The 24,234-nt window shown below is 36.9% G+C and overlaps 1 protein-coding gene across 1 annotated transcript in view; it reads right to left on the bottom strand.

Moving 5' to 3' along the window:
* Positions 1-24,234, bottom strand: part of LOC125177788 — a 144,385-nt gene that overhangs the window by 91,192 nt on the left and 28,959 nt on the right. Inside the window, exons 3-7 of the mRNA XM_047880187.1 lie at positions 21,496-21,575; positions 17,937-18,175; positions 16,733-16,860; positions 1,177-1,218; positions 782-831 (exon numbers count right to left, since the gene is read on the bottom strand). Of these exons, the coding sequence (XP_047736143.1) occupies positions 782-831; positions 1,177-1,218; positions 16,733-16,860; positions 17,937-18,175; positions 21,496-21,575 (539 nt within the window). The remainder of the gene's footprint in view (positions 1-781; positions 832-1,176; positions 1,219-16,732; positions 16,861-17,936; positions 18,176-21,495; positions 21,576-24,234) is intronic.

Raw genomic sequence — 24,234 nt, 5'->3', positions numbered from 1 at the left:
TCTACGCGTACTTAATTACACATGCAAGACTGAAACTAATGTGCTAGACCGTCTAGGGTCACACTTAACAGTAAAAAGTTATAACTACTTGTCAGGTCAATTTTAGAATTTTGTATTCAAATCTAAAATCATATCCCTTTTATGCTCCAGTAGGATGACATCTCATGCGTTTCTCAATTTCGCAGCTATCGGACATCGGTCACAGCGACTGTCTGTTGCTAAACTCACTGCTGCGGAGCTCTCCGTACGTATTAATTTGTAATACGGACAGCATTGTGGATTATGAATCCGCTGCTATTCGGAGTTCACGTGGGTAGACACCTCAAGTTTCAAATTATCCGGTGATTTCAAATTTTATAAAATTATTCAAACGTATTTGGTAGTTGAAATCAATATAGTTATTAACAAGGACCAATTTTGTTTGCCGACAAAATCTTGAGATCAAGTGACGTTTCGTTAAACTAAAATATTGTTACAGTATTCAAACGTTTCGCTGAATAAGCTAATTAAATGTTACTTTTAAAGCGTTGAAAAAAAATCATGATTGGAGAAATATCTAACCCTTATGATAATTGAACTAAAAATAATTCAAACAGAATACGGCGGGGATATTGAACCGAATGCTCGTCAAGAAATTAACATATGATTATCAGTAACACGTGGTAGCGTTTGGTTCGTTACTTCCAAAACGTACTATTGAAAATGTACCAAGTTTATTCAATCTCTTCTGCTGAACAAACAGCATCTTAATTAGCGCAACGACAAAAAGAATTTTTCTCACCAGTTTTAGCAGCGACCAAGTATTCTTTCCTTTTCTTGACGTTATGCCATCTGGAAAACAAGAACAGTCTATGTTTCAATTATTTTATTACAGGTATAGTAATGTGGGACATTATAATTAAAAATTTAAAACAACATTATTTTCGATGAGGAAAACGATGCTTAATTATTAAATTTCAAAGGTTTTTAATTTGTAAGAAAAGATTGGAACGTATTGGTAGTACGCTGAGACATCTAATATTTTATTTCACGTTAAGATTTAATTAATGCTATGACAACATATTTTCAGCAATGGTAATGTGGTTTGGTAAAAATTCTTTGCAATAAAGTGAACTGGACTAGCAAATGAAAAATAAATTGGCACGAGAAATAATTAAATAATGAGTCCTGTCGTACCTGTGTCCGTCACGGAGAGGCTGTGTGTCGAACCGTCCAAGTCTGCAGCTGCCAAGAACACATCGTTCAAATTATTAATAAAGAATTAAAATCCTGATATATTATTATATAAGGATATATATTAACAATATTATGATCATCAGCAACAGTTTCGACTATTGACATAATGAATTACTATCAGTTGAATGATGCGATCAAAATATTAAATGGCATCAATTGATTTTCAGCACATTTTAACCTTGAAAGATCGACCTTTACAAAAATCCCAAGAAAAGAACGAACACTTATGTGAAGGAGGCATTGTGAAGAAGTAGAACAATTTAATAGTCAAGCAGTAGCATGTGAGAAAAATATACTGAATAGGTTAGAAAGAATCGAAACTTAATTTAAGGCCTTTTCTATGCTCAGAATGAATCATCAACTTACTTACGAGGCTTTTCATACACAAAAAATGAATTTATTTTACGGAGCTGAACTGGTCAGTGTAGCTGTAGTTACAAATTAGCAAATGGAAACACGCTATGCTAATATTTAGGAGCTGTACGGGACAACTAATTAAGTTACCTTAAAATGCACTGCAGTACATTAGGCGTGAAAGAGCAACCGACTTTTTTCTGTCCCTAAACAACAGCCTTATGCAATGATGTAATGTAATTTAAAATATTTGCATTTTCAAACTACGAACTTACAGAATAGAAATGCGAACCCAGGTTTTTCTTTGCCCGTCTGAGTAATTTATTAGCGTTTGTGAACTTACAGTCTTATTTTGTTATAAAACATTTAAGTTTATACATTGTTTACATACAGAGGTTATTTATATTGAGTTTTTTACCTGAAATCAAGCTCGATTGAGTGATTGAAGATAGAATTGTTTACCTTCGCGGTAAGTGAATAGTTCTTATTTTAAATTACTATCTGTTATATCATTATGCAAGATTGTGTAAAGTGTGCAGAAAGAATAACCTGGACGGATTTTTCAAGTCATCCGTCAAGGTTTACAGCCAAAACGAGGCGCTTGCCAGGCAGCCCAATTAATGTTCACTTTCCTCTGGCGTTTGTATGACATCTAAGTGCGAAATGCGACCAGCGCGCCTGTCACTGAAGCTATGCTGGCGATGCGGTCACTGGACAACCTGAATTGTGCTTCTGTGTTCCTAAACGTGGGAGTGTGGTTAGAAGGGACGCCTGTCGGAGACCATCACTGCCGTGCTTCGAATAGACTATCATGATCACGAAAGAACGTAGCCTACAACACTTCTTGACTGTAACATTATCAGCTGCACGCCACCAGACAGATCACATCCATTGAATTAGACCAATCAGACCACAAGAAAATAGCATAGCATAGAATAGCATAGCATAGAATAGCGTCGTATGGCCCAGCGTCGTCCGCCAATACGCGAAAAAATTTTACTCCACCCGGACGGAGCGCGCCGGAGCCGTCCGTATCTGTCCCGTGTGTCGAATCAGCCTACGGTCGAACGACCACGCGTCGTAGGTAGATAAATTTTGAAACAGAACTATGCTATCTGAAATCTAACCTCAGATGCTGTGAGCTAAAAGTTACGCAATTTAGCGAAGCTGTAGAAGTCGCTCGTCGAAGGACGATAGATTTTGGAACAGAACTATGCTGTCTGAAACCTAACCCCAATGTTGTGAGCTAAAAATGACGGTCTGGTGGTACACGGCAGGATGCACGCAGTTCCACAGGCGACGTGGGCTGGTTGGTAACTGTAACTCCCGTAGTCCGCAAGTTACAGTTCGAGCTAAAGTCAGGGTATGAAGTGATGATTCGATGCAACGTTCAGTGGTGCATAACCATAACTCTCTGGGCTATTCGCTTCAGAATGTGGTGGCGTAAAGCTCCTAATATTTAAAGCAAAATGATGTCACGGGCTGGTTACCGACGGATAGCTTAATCCGCGGCTGATTGGTGGTCATCAGGAAATATGCTAGGCGTTCCTTTCAAGGCTGATTGGTGCACAAATTTGGTGGTGCACGGCTGCGTACCCTGGTTAGAATAGGAGATACAGGAATCTAGTTCTAAACACTTGGAGCTGTGGGAGGAAACTATGCACAATCAGGAACCCATATAGGGAACATGATATTGATAAAATGTCGGTAGGCAGGCGCTCTCGAGTCAATCGAATTGACTTATCTAGAAAATTAAATTTAAAGGCCCGCTTACTCTAAACGGGTTTTGCAAAAAATTAAGTTTTTGTTTTTATTGATAAAGTTTTGTCTCTACTCTTATTCAAGAGCATAGCTACTGAGCATCTTAACTTTTGGCATGAATATAACCTTTCAACTTCGGGCATATTATTGAACGAGCGAGCGGCAGCGCCTCACTGGTCTAGGTTCACGATTTTAATTTTAATCTAAACTAGACGTTCAGCATAATAAACCGTTGATAAACGTTACCAGACTATAAGCCAGCGGTGATTACCCGGCATCACACGCTCCAAGCGTACATTTTTTTACAATTTGGCTGCAATGCCGCTTAGTAAGTAATTTAGTTGCAACTTTTTCTTAATTACCATGACCCATCAGGTTTGAATTGAGATATTAAGTTAAAATAACGTTGTGAATTCTGTCAAATTCGAACAAAGCTGGCTAAAGAGAGAATGATTCAAGTGTTTGAAATAATGCTAGTTTTTTGGCATGTTCGGCATACTTCTCGACACGCCCGCGGCAAAAGTTTGCAAGAGAAGTGATTTATTGCGGCAGCATCTGGCTTTCTGAACTTCGTCGTGCAGTGTTGAGAACATGGGCAACATGTTCTCAACACTGCACCACGAAGTTTTGTTGTTATGAGAACATGGGCAACATGTTCTCAACACGGCACGACGAAGTGTTGTTGTATTGAGAACATGGGCAACATGTTCTCAACACTGCACGACGAAGTGTTGTTGTATTGAGAACATGGGCAACATGTTCTCAACACTACATGACGAAGTGTTGTTGTGTTGAGAACATGAGCAACATGAATATCTACGCCCTCATGTTCCCTGCTGCTCACTACATGCCCCCGGCTCAATATGCACGCATTCACTTCTTTTATAGAGCGTACAGGCATGAGAATTAACTAATCACACAGCTATTGTGTTTATTAATTATTATCAAGAAGATCATAATGAAAAAATCTAATTAATGTATTGATCAGCGTTTAGTGAACATGCTTACTGGAAAAATACCATCATTATTACTAAAAATTATATTACACTATTAACGTAGTAGAGAAGCATTCATTTCTCCAGAACTAAGAATAATTAATCTTACTACCAATCACAGCATCTTGGTCGAAAGAATTCCACCAACTGCTTGTGACAACTTTTTGTGTCGTGAACCACCGGAGATGATATAACCCTCAAGCCTGTACCCTAATTTTTTCCCTGTCTCACAACCCCTTAAGAAGACTTCACTTTTTCTTGAGACAATTTGAGATAAACTAAAATTTTTGAACGTATTAATTACTATTCAAATATATTGATAAGTCTCAAAAGTTTTCGAGTTACGGTAACTGATTCCACTTCAGCACTTGATTGAGGACAACGGCTTTATTTTCGCTTTATACATAAACTGTGCGATGTAGCAAGGTACAGAAATAATGTGCACTCTGTACAGATAATGTGTACCAATCTGTTACTTCTGACTGTTCAATAATATTTGCTATTACTAAAATTTAGTTTTTCACTAAAATAATTGAAGATTCCAAAATTTGAACATTTGTGCAATAAATTAATCAATCGAAATGTTATTTTACTAATTAAAATTATCAAAAAATTCTCGATTTACAAACTGCATGTGGATGTCGTGGACGGAAATTAGAAAATTTTGCTTCGGAAGGAGAATGCATGGAAAATGGAAGGGATAGGGTTACGAATCATAATTTACATTGAAGAAGTATTCGCGCCAAACCGGGAAAAATTATTACTAAAAATCACCGCTGAATTCTGATATTGAATGACACACGAGACCAACATTTCCAACTTTACGAACTGTAACGTTATCGTTATAGCGTTATCAGGAAGTAAATATTGCATCATTTAGACCGATATCTCTCGAAACAAAAATAATTTAATCTGAGTAGAGATGCTTGCTTCAATTACATGCAATCCATTGCGGTGAGAGAGAGAAAAAGCCCAAATGTGCAGTGTGTTAGAAACTGTTGGTCACATCGGAAACTGAAATGAGTAAACAAGAACCAACACCAGGGGCCACGGCTATAAGCTAAAAAAATTGCGCTGCAACTTCTCCACGCGACAAAATTTTTTCTCGCTTCGAATCACCGACATGTGGAACAGCCTCCCCGATGACATCGTTGGTAATCGGCGACAGGCCACATCAGGCCTACACTTCAGAGCCGACATCACTATGTTATGTTATGTTAAAAAAATTTTTTCTCCTGGGCATACATGTTCCGAGATTCTAATGGCGATACCATAGAGAAAAAAGTAATATTTCTAGCTTTCCGGCGCATATAACGTATCTACGGAAGAGCTAATTATAAGAATGTTTACTTATTGAACGGTTAACAATGAATTTTACCTGTTTTCTTTGCGATTCTTGAATTTGAATAAGATTGATAACAAATAGAATTCATTTTACCCAGCAATCAAAATTCTGGCTCTGATACCATAATACGCAATGCAGCATAGACAGTTTCACATACTATGCACATTTTCACATAGGCAATGTATCGCGTATACAAATTACTAAATTGCAATAGTTATTCATGATTGCAATTTAAACGCTTTGGATATAAAAGCAGAGGCTGGTCTCCCCAGATACTGGAAAGGGTTACTGGATTAGGAAGTAAAGCACTTTTCTACCCTCTTCAAACTACGTAACAATCCGTACTAACAAAATTATCATTGTAGCCGGTGGATTATTTTCAGTATTCTTATCGCAAACTAAACTGTTCGATTCCATCTATCTACATATTTCCAATTCAGCATTGCATTCTGTCCCCTTATTTGCAGGTACTGGAAATAACAAGACTTGTTCAAATACTGTAAAGCATAGTCTGTACTATAACAGAACAATATAAATGAAACAACTATGCAGCGAACATATTACAAGGCCAGCACTTGTGAAGAGGAGGTAAGGGAACTGCGGAAAGGGACATCAGAGATGTCCCTCTCAAACTGAAAAAAAATTATGAGCATGCAGTGCCAATTCTACACGAGACATGACAAATCAGCGGCAATTCCTGTTTTATCTGAAGATGCTCCATTCCTTCTTTGGATTATTCCATTATATCCTTTTAATGAAGTTTGATTTAGAAATTAATCAGTATACGATTATTGGAGAATAGTTAGAGTCATACGGCTCAGGAAAATTTGAGTGCACAATTTCCCCAAATAGCAGTCGTAATACAAAGTTTATAGTTTTGAAATTTGTGTTTCCACGTTTTGAAAATAAATCCGAGGGTGATGGCAAACTCAGTTCACCATCGTTTTATATATATTTGTACGCTGGAATGTGCAATTTTTATTTCAGCCCATTGATATATTGACTAATATCTTCCGCTGTGGAAATTATTGCAAGGTGAAAATCACATTTCTCATGTATTTCATTCGCATCATTTGTGATAAGGAAAGATTAATACAGGGTGGGGCAGAACCGATTGAGCAGTTTTGAAGCGAAATAAGAGTAATGGAGGTACATAAAGAAGAAAGTTTATTATCCTCGAGGTTAGCATAACATACCATTTAGAATACTTATGTTTTGAATACAATTTCAGGAAGATGGTGGCCGTTAGCTGCAACACACTGTTGGAGTCGTTCTCAGCAGTTTCCTACAGCATGTTCTGCTGCAATAATCCGTTCCCGTATATAGCTGTGGTAGGGTGTGAGTGCAACTTCTGAACACCCTTTATTTTAGATGTCCCCAAAGAAAGAAATCGCAAATGCTCAAATCAGATGACCTCACAGGCTACTGTAAATCACCCCTCAGAGACACCAGACGTCCGGGAAACATGCGTCTCAAAACATTGAGTGACATTCGGGCTGTGCGAGCTGTAGCCCCATCCTGCTGGAACCACACGTCTCCCAATGCTTCATTTTCAACAATGTTTTCCATCCTGGGCTGCAAGAAATTTTGCAACATTGCAGCATAGCGTTCGGAATTCACTGTCACGGTTACTCCCTCCTCCGAGAACGACTCCAACAGTATGTTACAGCTAACGGCCACCATCTTCCTGATATTGGTTTCAAGGCATCAGTATTCTAAATGGTATGTTATGCTAACCTCAAGGAAAATAAACTTTCTTTTTTATGTACCTCCATTACTCTTTTATTTCGCTTCAAAACTGCTCAATCGGTTCTCCCCCACCTTGTATTGTTTAAGTTTTCTGAAATAAATTTCATGTCTTTCAATTCGACAATTAATTTAAGCATAATCGAGCACGGGCCTCTGTATGGAAACGAATAAATTTCTTGAATTAAAAGTAAACTGAAAGCTGGAGATGTTCAAATTTCAGTTCTTCTAACATACAGCCCGCACGTTTCATTTACCTTTTGTAATGCTGCTTTTCGTTTGCTCCGCGTCAGGAATTCCATCAACTAAATCTTGACTTCCTCGCGTTGCCTGCCACAAACAAACACGGTCCAGCTCCTCAAGGACTTACAGAATACTTTCTTTCAATAACAGAGCTTCCAACAATTCAGGCCTATGACGAGATCAGCCGTAAGCCTCTGGGGCAAAACAAATCAATCGCATTCGACCAGCTTGCTCCCGACCCAAGAGGCAGGTATAGCAAGGCCCCGTTCTGTCCGCCGATGCGTAAGTCAGTTTTATACCATCATTGTACAACGCACTTCGGGAATTAAAACAATTTTTCCACACACCACATAAGCTGTCAATATCTCAACTTTAACCCAATCTGTTACCGCCCAACAGTCATGGCATCAGTTTTGTTCTACCAATACAGTTTTGCTTGCTCAGCAGAATGCTAAACACGGAGCGATACGGCCACACGTGTCTAACCGGCCTCAAAGCTGATGTAAAACCTACCACCACGGATTTGAAAGCCCCACAATACTTAAATGAAGCTTCGGATTCTATCTGCCAAGCAAACTCGTTCAATTTTGACGTGAGAAAAACATCGCTATTTACTTACTTGAAAATTTGATTTATTTATTATGCACTATAGTATTGGGTCGAGGGCTTTTGCAAAACCTTTATGATCTTCAATCATTATGGACACTATAAATTTTGAATGTGACTAACTACTGATGTAGAGGCGTCGATGGAAAAGATTTTCATGAACACAAGCCAAGTTTTTATATGATGAATTGTCATCAGTTAAAAACTATTAAAATGTTTCAATTTATTTTCTATTTACGCTTAGTATAAATGAAAATGATTGGTAAAGCTCATTTAATATCAATCAAGCAGTGACACAAAATACATACTGCCACTAATCTCGGGCTGCTTGTAAATTCTTTGAGGTTTTGATTTTTTGCATGTTCATGCATCATAGCGTGTGGTCATAGGCTTCAAATTTGTTCTGCCTCTTACTTTGCACCCATAAAAACTACGATCGCCTTTAATTTATACCTTCAACAGAGAAAAAACATCCAATGCTTTTTTAACGTTTTTGAGACAGCTATGACGCAACAGACACTGAAAATTCCCTAAAACTGACGTTTAAATTTCGTACCTGCGTCTAATCAGAGTCAATTCACTGTCTGCGAAGCATGTTCAAGAGCGGCCATAAGGTTTCTGATTAGACTCATGCATGGGGTTTTGAGGCGTCTCTGAATCTAGGGCTGGGTGGCGCTTAATATAATTGGGGTTAATGAGTAGGTATACCTGATACATAGGATCACTCAACGCTCAAGTAGTGGATTCGTCAATGTGACGGAATATGATCAATGTTCAAGGTATAGAAAAACGTATTCATTTGCAGCTGTGTCCGATTTAATTTACCTGAATCGTGTTAGCCTCTTATCTATTCGTAATGTTCTGAAATGACGTTGAACCATTTCAGCAGTACAGCTTATTAATCAATTTGCTTGTTAGATTGTGTGTGCTGTATTTTCTTTAGCATGCACATCTTTATGCTAGATGACACCAGCAGATACAGTTGCAATTTAATCTGTCCAATATTTTCTCCTAGTCGCATTTTCTGCTTAAAGAATTCCCTCTCGCCCTAGAGCAGTGAATGTCAGAGCGCCATGCAATTATCAGCGGAAAAACTGGCTTCCCGCCGGAGAAAGTCTGTGCGCGACAGGGCTTTTTTAACGATTCTAAGTATTGTACATTGAATACACTATTAAGCTTGCTAATATTAATTTACTATTTAGTATGGTAATTTGCGTGTACATACCAACGTTGAGATGAGTATACGATTCACACAAAAATATATATAAGGAACTTTATATATATATAGGAATATATTTTTGATAAGACGAATAAATGCATTGGATCATCACCAAATTATTGACATATTTAGCGAGATCTTGAGAGAGAATTTAGTTTTAAATCTTAAAACACAAAAAGTGCCACAATAGATAGTGAAGTTGAAATTTTAAACTGTACATACAAATGAAGTAAGTTCAACCCATTATACTTGGCCTTAGTTTCCTGGGTCCCGGTTTCAACTTTATTCAGATGAAGCAAAAAATGTTGTAACTCAAAGTAGATCATAAGAGAAAAGTCGTGAAATCATACAATTTTTTATGGCATTAAAATTCGTAAATTTTATTTAAAACTCGTAATTTCGACAATCTCGGATAACTATGATAATGATATGTAATAATGACGAAAAATACCAAATTCATCAGCAAGTGAAAATGGAAATACAATAAATACATTTGATTCTTAAGGAGCGAACTGATTTACCATAATCATCTAGACGCAATTCTTGGAAAATTGTCATAATTTTCTTTCTATTTTAGCAAATTCCGTTCATTCTTACTAAGTAAAAATGGCCTCCAGCAAGTAATAGTTTGAGGCGGCAGATGAAACATCTCTGCATGCAGCGTTGAAAAAAATGCGAGAAAGAAGAAATGCCTGAAAAAGTTGAAGAAAAAGCCTGAAGCTTCCTGCCAGTTCCAGACTCTCGCCTTGTGTCACAGTCATTGAGATCCAACCAATCGTCGAATTTGTTCTTCCTGAAATAACTTTCCTCCTGAGCACCGACTAGAAATTGTGGAATAAAAGGAAATCTATTGTCCATTTTATGAATATAAGAGTAAGTTACTGTAGATTTCGTGTTTATTTAGAGTTTTACGAACTAATGTTAACGAAAAATTTCACGCATGTAAGAAGGATACCTCTTCGACGTAAAATTGCATGCCAAGTAATAAAAGCGGTTGGAAACGAAAGAATTTAAAATTGCTTGGAAATGCTAAAAAAGGATAATAAATAACTTTTGACGCCCTTAATATCAGGTGTAATCTATTTTGTTATGCAATCATTAACACCGCTTGCACCGACAGGCGTCATAAAAATATTTATTTACTAAGTTCAAAAGCTTAGGAATATATATTTTTTGAATTGGCTAGATAAAAAACCCAACTTGAAAAATTAAGTCAGATCAAACATTAATAAAATAATATATATAATACATATTATTATATAAATAAATAAGTCTAACTCTTAATAAAAGTCAGATTCTCAAAAGGTGCCACGTGAACATTAACGCACAAACAATTGTTACTCAATTTCAAAGATTTTAAAAATATTCTCAAAATTATGTCAGTTTTTTAAACGTCCGTTCTTTGAATCAAACGTTTTATCTGAAATAGGAGGATAAAAATGCACTGTAGATATAAAGGAAGAATATGAACGTAGACTTTATAGGCATTAAATAATATAATTTTAACGCTACAAGATATCGAGAATTGAGTTTGGAGCTCCTGAATAAGACATCACGAAGCGTCTACAGTCACTGAAGCGCGGCTCCTCTCGAGAATGTCTCGTGTCGCTCAAAACGTCTTTGACTATTTCCTACAGCTTTAACACTGACACGAAAACACTTAACTTGCAGCTGCCTTACTTTCAAGCCGTAAATCTCCAGCTCAAAGTGAGCTGCGTTGCATGGCAGGGCGTTTGAAATATTCATGCTGCGATCCAAGAATTTCGCTTTACTCCAAAAGATGTCCTCAATCGTTTGCATCAGCAAGCGGTGATCGTTTCATTTATAGTCCAGAATTTAAATCAGCTGCATCAGAATCGTCAGAGCCGTTTTTATATTGAACTCTTGATAAGCATCCAATATCCGAGACGAGTATGAAGGTAATAGAAAATAAGCTAACGATTGTCTCACTAACCCGCCTTCCATTTGCTGACTCATTGACTTATGTAGACATTGTATTGAAGGACCCACATACAACTGTATTGTACGTACCAGCCAATAATAATCAATAAAACGGTTCGAATACCATCCTCGATGACTCAGTCAGAATGAGAATTTTTTATACGCAAATTTGAGATATTCTGGTACCAAGAATAACAGAAAAAGTCCCGCTAACACTCACAAGAATGTATGGGTCCAAATATGTCAAAATTATGACACACTTTCTTACTCACAGCACGTGCAAAGACCGGGCCGTATGTAAGACCCTCTGACCTGACAATTTTCTGGACAAACTGTGTCAGGATGACCCTCACAGAAGCAAAAAATTCATCGATATATGGATCAGGTTTCACTCAATTATATGAGTTTGTGTTCATTTTTCTTCTGATTAACTAATAGGATTAGAGACACTAATCATCATTAATTTCGTAATAAGAATCGTTGCGATATCCTCCAATGTCCATTAGGAAATCAAGGTTGTATTAACAATTTAGATATGAAATATTTTAGCACCTCCAGACAACTGTTATGGAAATACTAATTCGGTTAAATTAACACTAGGCCGGAAAATATGAATGAGATGAAATCATTTTCTGATCCGCCATTTATAATCATCGCTCATGGTTCATTTTCATACATTTACAGTAGAGAATTCCGTTTGCATATTTAAGTGTTAATACGCTTTAATCCAATTAAAATTCTAAAATGAAATTATTTTTCACCGCTTTCTTTAAATATATAATTTTTTACATTAAAGTAGATTTGAATGCAGCTTTAAGAGCATTAAACATATAATATTGTTTCTTCTGAAAGGTTAACTATTACATTCTCTTCTGTAGGGCTAACTATTACATTCTTTCACAACTGAGCATATTTCTAAGTCTAAACAAAGGGCAAAAAATGTCAGGAACGCATCCCGCAATCACGGAAGAACGGTCACGCAAGGCAAGCGCGGAACATGACTTTAGTAGCTCAACGACACGGTAGCATCGCTGCAGCTACACGAGTTCACGTAGTGCCTTGAAGTTATTGCCTAGACACGCAAGGTTTTACTGAGAATCACCAGCCGTTTGCATGACGTCAAACTAAGTCCGACTCGAGTTACTTTTGTTTTGGGAATGAGGAAACCAATAACATGGCTGGCAGTGACATTTTAACAATGAATGTTTTGTTGCAAGCCTGGGAGGCTAAAGATAGCTACTGACCTTTACCGGCTTTACTACTTACTTCACTTTTCGCAAATGGATGACCATGGACAAAATGTTTGTTACATAACTAAATTGAGTGCTCTTTTCTCTACGGAGAAGTGAGGTTTCTGTCTTTTTGTTCAGTTTTTCGAAAAGCCTAATAATCTCATTTTAATGAAAGTTCCTGATTCAACAGTTGTTTGCGGCATGGAAAAATCTCCAAAATATGTTTTAAAATTATGATGAGTAGTGATCCGGCTTTAATAAGAAAGTATAAGAGTAGTGCAATATGAGTTCTGAAGATGGTCAGGAGTTTTACCAACATTTATGGTAGACACTATCAACATTTTATGGTCAACATTTTATGGTATACACCAGCGTCTCGATACATTTGCAGACCAAACAGTGCAAATTACAGACGAGATGAAATTTCTTTTAGCCGTGAAGTGTATGAAAATGCAGTTCAATTTATTTGGCATAAACTTGGCCTAAAAAATATGAATACAGATATAGGACGCTTGGTAAACGTTTGAAAATATAGGCTGACTACACTAGTTGCATCAATATACTCGTATATATTATATATATATATATATATATTTACTAATAGTTTATTTGTTTATATAATAGTTTATTTAATAGTTTATTTCCTATTAATAGTTTATTTCATTAAAAAATAAAAATTGTTAATTGTACGCATATAAGCAAGAAAGTTCTGCCATAAAATACTAATATAAATAGACATACACACGCATGTACATCGTTCTATATGTTGGTGTGATGAAGAATAATCAACGTTGGAAAATAGTTCAAATTTCAACGTACCAAGATCGACGTTGCTTCAACGTTAATATGTTCTAGGTCTCTTCGAGTGTTGGCCTCATTTCGACCTTGATTCAATGTTTAAATTTAGTCGATTAACATTCCAACCTGAAATAAACGTTCTTTTAACGTTATTTCAACATCAGATGCCTGCTAACTTATGCCTGTATGCATGACTATTGTGTGTCCGTGCAGTGCATGACCTCTAGCTTTGTTTTTTCATGCAACCATTATTATGAGTTAGGAAAAAGGTTATTCACATTACATACGCTTCAAGGTTAAGTTCACACATCATTATCAATCACATCACTACCATGAATAACATCACTATCATCACTTACATAACTATCATCAATAACATCACTTTCAAACAATCATCGATAAGATCACTTCTATCATTTATATCGCCAACATCAATCACATCACTATCATTAATTCCATCAGAATCATCATTCCTATCACTACCATTAATCACATTGCAATCATCAACCATATCACAATCATCAATCATATCACAATCATCAATCACATCACAATCATCAATCACATCATAATCATCAATCATATCACAATCATCAATCACATCACAAACATTAATCATATCACAATTATCAATCACATCACAATAATCAATCACATCATAATCATCAATCATATCACAATCATCAATAACATCACAATCCTCAATTATATCACAATCATCAATTATATCACAATCATCAATCGTATCACAATTATCAATCACATCACAATAATCAATCACATCACAATCATCAGTCACATCACAATCATCAATCACATCACAATCATCTATCATATCACAACCATCAAGCACATCACAATTATCAATCATATCGCAATCATCAATCACATCACTGTCATCAATCACATCACTATCATCAATCACGTCACTATCACCAATCATAACATAATCATCAATCACATCACAATCATCAATTACATCACAATTATCAATCATATCACACTCATCAATCACATCACAATCGTCAGTCACATCACAATCATCAATCACATCACAATTATCTATCAAATCACAATCATCAATCATACCACAATCATCAATTAAATCACAATCATCAATCACATCACAATCATCAATCATATCACAATCATAAATCCCATCACAATCGTCAATCACATCACAATCATCAGTCACATCACAATCATCAATCACATCACAATCATCAATCACTTCACTGTCATCAATCACGTACAATCAAAATAATAATCGCAGGTGACATTGGACTGAGCAGTGCATTTCCATGAAACGGAAAGTGGAAAACAAAAAAAAATTTTTTTAATTTATAATTTTTTCATTTATATTCTTTCAACAAAAATATGTATAAATATGCCGTGACCCGCGTGTTGGGCTCACTCGCTAAATATTCGCATTGGGTCAAGTGCCGCCCCCATGTGAGAGAATGATGTTCCAGCATGCTTCTCACACGAGATTTTGCTTAAATTCTGAACACCAAATTTAGACTTGATGAGATTAAGGATGTGTCGCCATGTTCCTTCATGAGCATATGGATCACCAGCAATCAGAAGCAAGAACAGATCAGTGCTCGTTTCTTCAAAGAATCCTTGTCTAGTGCGTGGCTATAGTAATGACTAAGATATAAGTGGGCTATAGTAATGAGTGGCTTTAGTAATGCATGTGGCTATAGTAATATGTGGCTATAGCAATGTGGATGGCTAAAGTATTATGTGGCTATAGTAATGCGTTTGGCTATAGTAATATGTGGCTATAGCAATGTGTATGGCTATAGTAATATGTGGTTATAGCAATGTGTATGGTCATAGTAATGTGTGGCTTTAGTAATGCATGCTGCTATAGTAATATGTGGTTGTATCAATATGTATGGCTATAGTAATAAGTGGCTATAGCAATATGTATGGCTGTAGTAATGTGTGGCTATAGTAATGACTAAGATCAATGATGGGTATATTAAAGTGTGGCTATGGTAATGACTAAGATATAAGTGTGCTATAGTAATGTGAGGGGGTTATCCAGTTGCTACTAATGTAGTAACTGAATTATTAATTATTATTAACATTAAAAAATTCAGTTACTAATGTAGTGACTGAATTCAACCTGGGTACTCTATCAATTACTGAACTCAACTGTGTTTTGTGGTATCATTATTGACTTGGGAAGATCATATTCTGATGGCAGGGAGGGAAGCCTCATATAGTTATATTCTCGATGCTATCTGCTGTAATGGCCCAAAGCCGCACGCATTTGCATGATGAATATATTCAACGATTTAACAGAATGTATGTATAGAAAGTAAGGAAGCAGAGGTCATAATCTATGAAAAAATGCGGGTATACGATGTCAGTTGATGATGGATGGTAGTAATGTCCCTGAATCAATACGACTGAGTGACGTAGCCATTCTTGAGCAGTATCTTCGCCGACGTCTAGGCTAAGATACAGCGGTGCCACGTCACTTCTTCCCGTAGTTAGCTTACTCGAACTTCCGGCGCTGCGGTTTAGATTGTAGACTAAGTTCGTATCCAGATTAATCCCGAGAAAGAAACTACTTTTAACAATAAAGTTCACGGCGGCTTAACATGCACGAATGCGCAACGATCACCTTTATGTATTTTTTGTGTTATAACAATGATTGCAAAACTTAATCAACTATGTTGGAAAGCGATAATAGTGTCAAAATAAAAGCTTGTAAAAACACAACAAATCATGAAATCAGATTGGGAGGTTCAATGATGAAATTTTCGTATAATATGTTTGTAATGCTGTAATTGAAAGTTCCCAATTGAAAGATTCAAGTTCATGGAAGAACTCTGCATATGGCCAACAATAAACTGTAGCTAACCACTCACACGAGTGGCGAACATTAATTATGCGCACCACTCACACGAGTGACGGACATTATGCGCACCACTCACACGAGTAGCGGACATAATGCACACCACTCACACGAGTGACGGACATTATGCGCACCACTAACACGAGTAGTGGACATTATGCGCACCACTCACGCGAGTGACGAGCATTGTGCGTACCACTCAAACAAGTGACAAGTATTACTTTCTCAAATTTCTCACCACCAAAAATTCTTAGAAGAAAGTTATGAGCGCAATTTCTGGGGTGGTGGCCCATGCAAAGTCCCACTAAGAATTAAAGTGGCGTTGAAATACTGAAGTGCTATCGTTACTTTACCAAACATTTTGTATAAAAATGATTCACGTACCGAGTAAATTGGTTCTCTGTGTGAGGACCTTGGAGTACACAAGTAGGTCTCCTGGACACACTTGCATGGGCGGGATGACGACGATGGACGAGCGGCGCTTGTGGCGACTCACGCAGTCGTCTTGTGATCTGAGACAAGAAATTATCTCATGACATCATTATTTCGGGCTGAATTTTATATATACGTTAGCACTTGTTTACTTACATTCGGATATGATTAGTTACATTATTATTCAGAGTAATACTCGAAAAATGGTTGCATTTCAAAATAAATTTATTTAAAAAATAATACATTTTAAAATGGAATTAAGTGACAAAGACATCTGCTTGCGGCCAGCGTCCACTGGTGTTGGTCTGTTCTGCAGTAAAACTGCTGCTGATCATTGACGCACTTTTATTGATTTTAATGCTTAATTCATCGTACTTACGCACAAGAATTAGAATATACATTTGTGTGAGTTAAAAATACCATTGGTTATTACAGCAAAAGTATATATTTATGGTATTTTAATCTACTAGATATGCAATTATAGATCAAGATATGTTCATTTCCTCTGATGCAAATGCAATATCAGGCCCAATTTTGTCTAATTTTACAAACAGCACGAGCGGAAATTCAGATTAGGAGTCATTTGTAGATATATTTTTTTACAATTGGGTACTAATAGTTCCCGAAGCTTCCAAGCGACAACTAGCCCGATAAATGGTCACGAGTCTAATATAATAATAACCACTAAGGGATCGCAAGCAATCAAATGATAATTATAATGCGCTAGCCATTACAGGGCTTGAATCTAAAAACTAATGTTTTGATAACTCTATAGTCTTCTAAAAAATATTTCTTGCGTCACCAAGTCATTGGGCTCATATTTTATAACTCTTTTGAGTCAACGATAATAACCGTCTAGAAAAAAAAAACTCGGCTGTAAATTATTGGCTCCACCACTAAAAGTTTACAGACCCTACTTTTATAATTCACTAACTGATCACTTGACAACGACTTGAAAACTAATCAACATTTTATTGTTGTTTTAACTGAATGTGTATGGCTGTATAATAATATAGCCATACACATTATCAATACATAAGTTCATGCTACGTTACTTCTACTGAATATGTCGTGTTGAGATGATGCCATATGTTGAAAATATTGAAAAGAAAGAAATAAGAAAGCTGATGAACGGGCCAGGACGGTCTTCACTCACCCGCCGGCGGGCCTGGAAGGCTCGGTCTCGGACTCATCATAAGGCGCGCCGTCCGTCAGCAGCTTCGGAGGCACGAGAGCCGCCCGCCGGGTCATGGAGGACGGGGGAGGGCCCGCCTCCTCCGCTGCCGTGTCGGAGTCCGACGCTTCCTCGTGGTGGCCGGTGGAGCAGCGCACGCGTGGGTCCAAACACGACGCTGGAGGCCCGCCGTCCTTCGTAAACAGTCGCTGTTCTCCTTCCTGCAGCGCAACAAATGTACAAGACGTTCATGAAAATAATTTCTAGAACATTGTGATGTAAGAAATAAGATCTGACAAGCTAAAAATATCAAGAAAATGGAATCTTCTATCATTAGTCCTGTGGTCATTTTCTATAAAATGTCGGACATACTTTGTAGCTTGGAGTTAGTGTGACCAATCTCATTTTCATCTGTTATAAAAGACTTCCTACCATTTATTACATCGTATATGTGATCAACTTCACAACAAGGTATTCACGGAACATAAAATTTATCCAGCCGACCATTATGTTAATTATTAACAACATCAATTGATTTAATCAGTAATGCAGTCCTCCATATTGTTGAACGTTCATTCCCTAGAGCAATTAGACCATTCCTGCAGTGCTTAAGTCCACGCTCAGAAATCGGAAATGTGGTACTTTTTCCATAATCCGCAAAGCTGTAATTGGAAACATTTGTCTGTCGTTTGTGAAGACCATTCAAAAGATGGGATATGGGAGCATCGCTCTCTAATAAGATGTTGTATATTGCTCGTCCCAAGCATCTCGCTCCATACTATGTAATGCCGGATGATACTAAAATGTTGACTCGCTACACATCGTGCTAACTTACTGATGCATCTTACCCGACTTGCCAGCAGTATCAAGAATTTTTACCAATTGTTCATATATAGTGTAGAATTTTCAAGTCGATGTCATTAATCTGTTGTACGTGTGTGCGGATGAAACACTGCAACTTCTGACAGCGTATGGTCGATAAAAGTATATTTCTACGAACTTATTTGCATGAACTCTTACTAGATGGTATCTCTGCGGTAAAGTATTATGAATCTTAATTCTATGTTCAATTGCCTGGTAAATTTCATTTCTGTTGATTGACAAAGGGCTTAGTCGTAATTCTATTCATTTACGTAGCATTCCATGAGTGGATGCAAACAAACATAACTCTTTATATGAGAGTCTCCTTCACATGTTAAACAAAGAAATGAGTAAATGTAACTGAATTATGCATGCGTGCATTGCAGTTAGGTTTTATTTCTTACCGATTTATCTAATCAAATATTTGCAATAAATGTTAACATTTCTATGTAGGCAAGCATTAGCTTATGTTAAATTCTTTCGTACTGCTACTTGATTGAAATTCGCGCATTTGCGCGAAGACATTTGTTTGCATGAAATGAATACTCTTCACAAGCAACAAATTAAAACAATTACTGGAACCGAAATGAAGGTAAAGCAAAGCATTTCTAAGTGATTTGTTATGTTGAACTGACCTCATTGCATGCGAAAGATATATAAAAGGTTAGTACTTGAGTTTCGACATTATTTTTTTGCTTCTAATTTATAGAATAACTCTTGTTTATACTCAATGATTGTTGCTTATTATATTATTCTAGAATACAACAATAAATTATTCATGTTTGACTACTGACGAAGGACATACAAGATATAATACATACAGTCTGCTCTATATCTCATATATTATGCTCAGTAAATTTCCATTTCGTAGACTGAAAGTAAATGAACTTTACGGAATCCTTTGTATTGTTCATGTATTGTTCATCCTTCATAGTTCGTGCCACCGTCCCATAACTGGGAAGCTTCCGCTTCTGTTAAAATCAGATTGAGAAATTTCGCAGTCAATTTTTCAATTTAAAATTTTCAACTTCTTTTCAACTTTAAATTTGTTGTCTAAACTTCACTGCCACGGTAAGAAGTCTGGTGCTTCAGACGCTAGTTTAGCTACAGATCTAAAATAAAATGAACTGTTTGCCATTCGGCCAAACCGAAGTTTGCTTTCGAAATGGTCGAAAGCTGTACGTGGAATGTATCGAGCGGGGGGACTTGATTTCTCGCGTAAATAATCAGTGGATCATGAAATGAAACGTTACAAATGGTTGGAATTTTTAGAATGCCCATAATTATAAATTTTTAGTCTTAAATAATTACGATTTAGTGGAGTGCCGCAAATGGTTTGAAAGTTTAGTGAGACAATCGTAAACTGGAGCAGGCATGAAAATTTTTTGAGCACGACAGTCCAGTACATTAAGCTGCACACTAGGTCTCTAATTAAGGCAGGCTACCCAGTCACAAGAGGAGATGAACGTTCTAATTCAGCTTCGCTACAAACCATCGATTTGAGGAAAGCTTCTGGCTTTTTGTCGTTGGAGCCATGAACTAAAAATAATCCCCTTGCATTTCAAATTTGGTTAGCTCAGTTCTAGTGAAATTGCAAATTTCAGCGACAGTTTCCTCTGCACACCGCAACATTTCCATTCAAATTCAGCTTAAGGGCGTTTTTCAAATTGTACAGAAATGTAAGCTTGGCGATAGATTGCTGGGTGCTACGTCACGTTGTTTTAAGCCTGCTTCTTCTCGATGTTGCATTCAAACGACTCATAGAATGCATAATATCAGGTTCCATCTAACTTCACACAAGTTTTTAAGTGGGAAGCTTTTCCATTCTTTCATTGCATTAAAACGTATTGCATGTTATTCAATCTTTCAGAAGCTGACCAAATTTATCGAGTTTCAAATTTTTGAAGTTGTTTATCACCTTATCCATAATTGAGTAGAAATTAGGATCCAAACTAGCGACCTAAACTAAAAAATTTATGAAACTCATATTTTTTCAAGTTTTCATTATTTTAAAGTCATAGAATTATTAATTTTCAATTATGAAAGGAATGGTTACTGGGTTTACTACAAGTTTATTCGAAGTGCCGCCTGTCTGTTATAACGCGCATACATGTTCCTCCTAAGGGAATTGCGAAAATTTAGTACAACTCGAAAGATACAACAATGACAATAACAGCAAGTTTAACGGAAAATCATTAATCATTGTTGAGCAACAACAACAACAATATTAATAATTAATATAATGCTACTAATACTACTGACAATAATATTAATAATAATAATAAAAATATTAATACCAGTAATAGAATTGATAAAAATAAATAATAGTATGCTTTTTTCACATGCTTTACTGCCGGGTATCATCAAAATAGTCAGATTCATTCATGTCTAAAAATTTTTTGTCACGGTCGCCAAATATCAATTAGAACCATTTCATCACATTCAGAATGCCAGTCAAATTGAGATTTGGTTTTCAAAGTTTGCGCTCCTTCATTTACTCGCATCTATTTTGTAAACGCGAACTTGAATCAATTCTCAGCAAATTGGTTCGGGAAGATGATCACTGCTTCTTAGAAATGCATTCGAATTTACCGAATTGCCACCGTAATTTCACATTATATTTTATTTGTGAATAATTTCCCAGTTTTATGGGAAGATAATAATTATTCATGTATGTTACCTCAGCCGCGACGTTGGGCGACGGCAGGTTCATGTAGGCAGGCGCTCCACCTCTGCCGCCATCTCGACTCCTCACAAGACCTGGCGAGGGAAAGATATTATAATTACAATCAACGAGAACTGATGCAACTGAAAGGTATCTTTTACAACGAATATGTTAGTTGAACTATTATAGGGGGTTTATATATTAAAGGGTTTCATGTTTTAAAATTTAAAGTTTGCTTGACGACTCTCTACCAAACAAAATTTACGCTATAGTAAAGATCGCATCCTCTTTAGGATTGAGTGGCGATTTACAAATTGATGCTGGAGAAGCGCTGGCTTACTGAGCACCTGGATGATCGAAGGCAACTTATAACTGCACTGATACTCGATCAACACTCGACGGCATATCACCAAGCAATCGAGAGAACGAAGCGGGGAAGTTTATTCATGAGCCGCTGTAGTGGATACTGATCGAGATGATGGCCCGCTTGCTGTAGTCACGTTTCTCAACTCCTACGTTGGTCTTTTTTTACTTTTAAAAGAGAATTTCCTGGATGGAATTTTGGATTTTCACGTTCCTTACGAGGCATTTCAATGTCATTGTCCATTGAAACGCAGTGTTATTTGTTAATGACGTTTGACATATTTTTTTCTGTAACATCTCACCGAAATTGAAGCCCATCCTCTAATTAATAAGTGTCATACTTGCTACGTGCATACTAACAAATTTGATTGTACGTGTATAGGTAACTCATGAAAGCTCATGCTCATGTGGTAGATTATAGGCGTCGATCGCTGCTATGTAGTAACGAAGTTATCTCATAAATGAGAGAGGCAGCCAGAGATGAGATGTCGAAGGAAGTTGATATCGTCGCCTATAATCGATGGAAGAGTGACATCGGAAATGCGGGACATCGTCGGAGACATCATTGATCCCCCATCGATGCACCATCATAGAAAATATAATATTATTCTCCAGTCACCACCTTTTAGAACTCGGTGCATCTCCCATGGTTTTAGTTGGTTATTTACGGCTTGGTTTCTGGCTTGGTATCCTCTGACAAGCTGTAATATTTCAGATAAATAATGTCATCTCTAAAATACTATCGTTTAAGAAATTCTAATTTTGTGAACAATGCAATATAACATTAAAAGTGTATAAATGTAGGGAAATGCGGACAGTCATACTAATATATAATTAACGATTGGACAGAAAATGGTATTCTTTCTACGAGCGCGCTATCTAACAAAAACTTCTTCCGTAGTTCGTTATCTATTTGAACATCTTGCATAATCTAAGTATTCGACAGCTCAACCAGACGCTGGAAAGCACTGGCTTGTTGCTACGACGTTCAGCCTAGTTCGTTTATAGTTAATGTCCGTCCAATGCTCTTCATCGAACTTCGATAATTGGAGAAGCGCTGCCGTTGCGGCTCGCCGCCACGTCATGTCGACTGCCTGCAGTAGACTGCTGAATTGATTGCGGAAATCTAATGCTTTGATCAGATAATGTTAAGACCAAACATAGCTTTCAACGGATCTTAACACCCTTCACATCTTTAATTTACAGTCGTACCAGTGAGTGCATTTCCGTAATATTGAGGCTCAATCCAAGAGAACCTCAACACTATATCAGTTGGATGGCAGGAGCTCGAACTAGGTTCGTTAGCGAATGTAATGCCGCCACTTTCAAAAATTTTCAAGGTTACGCTCAGAAATATCCGTGCACCTGATGTGACTGTTGAAGTAAACAGAAGTTGAAATAATATCTGCGCTGATTCTGACGTGTGTCATGCGATCCAAATCCTAATCAGATAATTATGTAGTATATTCTTCTGCGTAGAGAATGAATAACTTGCTTACTAAAAATCATTAATTACTACAAAAGTGTTCACGTGCCACTAAAATGGCCCATACGTGCCGGACAAGTCCTAATGATACGTGTACTATAGTTTGGGATCCATTGAACCAGGAGATGAGGTACGTATCGTTGTCATTACCATTATCAGTCAAATATTTACTCCTCTACCTTGTGTGACATTCCGTTAAAATTTCACATAAACAGATTTGCCTTAGGATCAAACTTATCGGTTCAATACCAACTAGTTTGCGGCCGAATTAAAACCGATAGCGGAAACCTGAAATCCAGCAGAAATTGCTTGTACTATACATTTTTATAGGCAGGCAGAAGCATCACACCAAGCCTGTTAGTAGTTACATAACCGAGCGCATGGCGCCATTTTCCATAAACAGCTTAAATCATAGGTTACCCCAATCTTACCCTCGAATATTACCAACAAAATTACCCAATTACTCCTGAATAAAACCTCCTTCAATATTATTACGAACAATTACCCTCAAATCTTACCCAACAAAATTACCTAATTACCCCTGATCCTTCAATATTATTACGAACAATTACCCCCGAATTTGTATAAACAGCTTAACAGGGTACTGATCATGAATCTTGCCCAACACAATTAACCAATTACTCCCGAATCACGACTTAACGATCATTTACCCCGATTGAGCATTCTTTAACCGAAAACTCAGGACTTAACCTAGAGCGGTTGCCTGAAAAATACTTCTGTGGAATATATAATTGATTTAAATTTTTGAAATATTTTCCAGAACCGGGGTGCTCATCTTTATTAATCAACACAAAACTATAAGGTACTTTATACGTTTCATTACACAGTTCTTGAAACTCAGCAAAGGGCATATCACAAGCAATGTAATCACTATGAATATTCTT

The sequence above is a fragment of the Hyalella azteca genome, unplaced genomic scaffold (assembly GCF_000764305.2).
Source record: "Hyalella azteca isolate HAZT.00-mixed unplaced genomic scaffold, Hazt_2.0.2 contig4928, whole genome shotgun sequence".
Taxonomy (NCBI): Eukaryota; Metazoa; Arthropoda; class Malacostraca; order Amphipoda; family Hyalellidae; genus Hyalella; species Hyalella azteca.
This window is presented reverse-complemented; position numbering and strand designations above follow the sequence as displayed.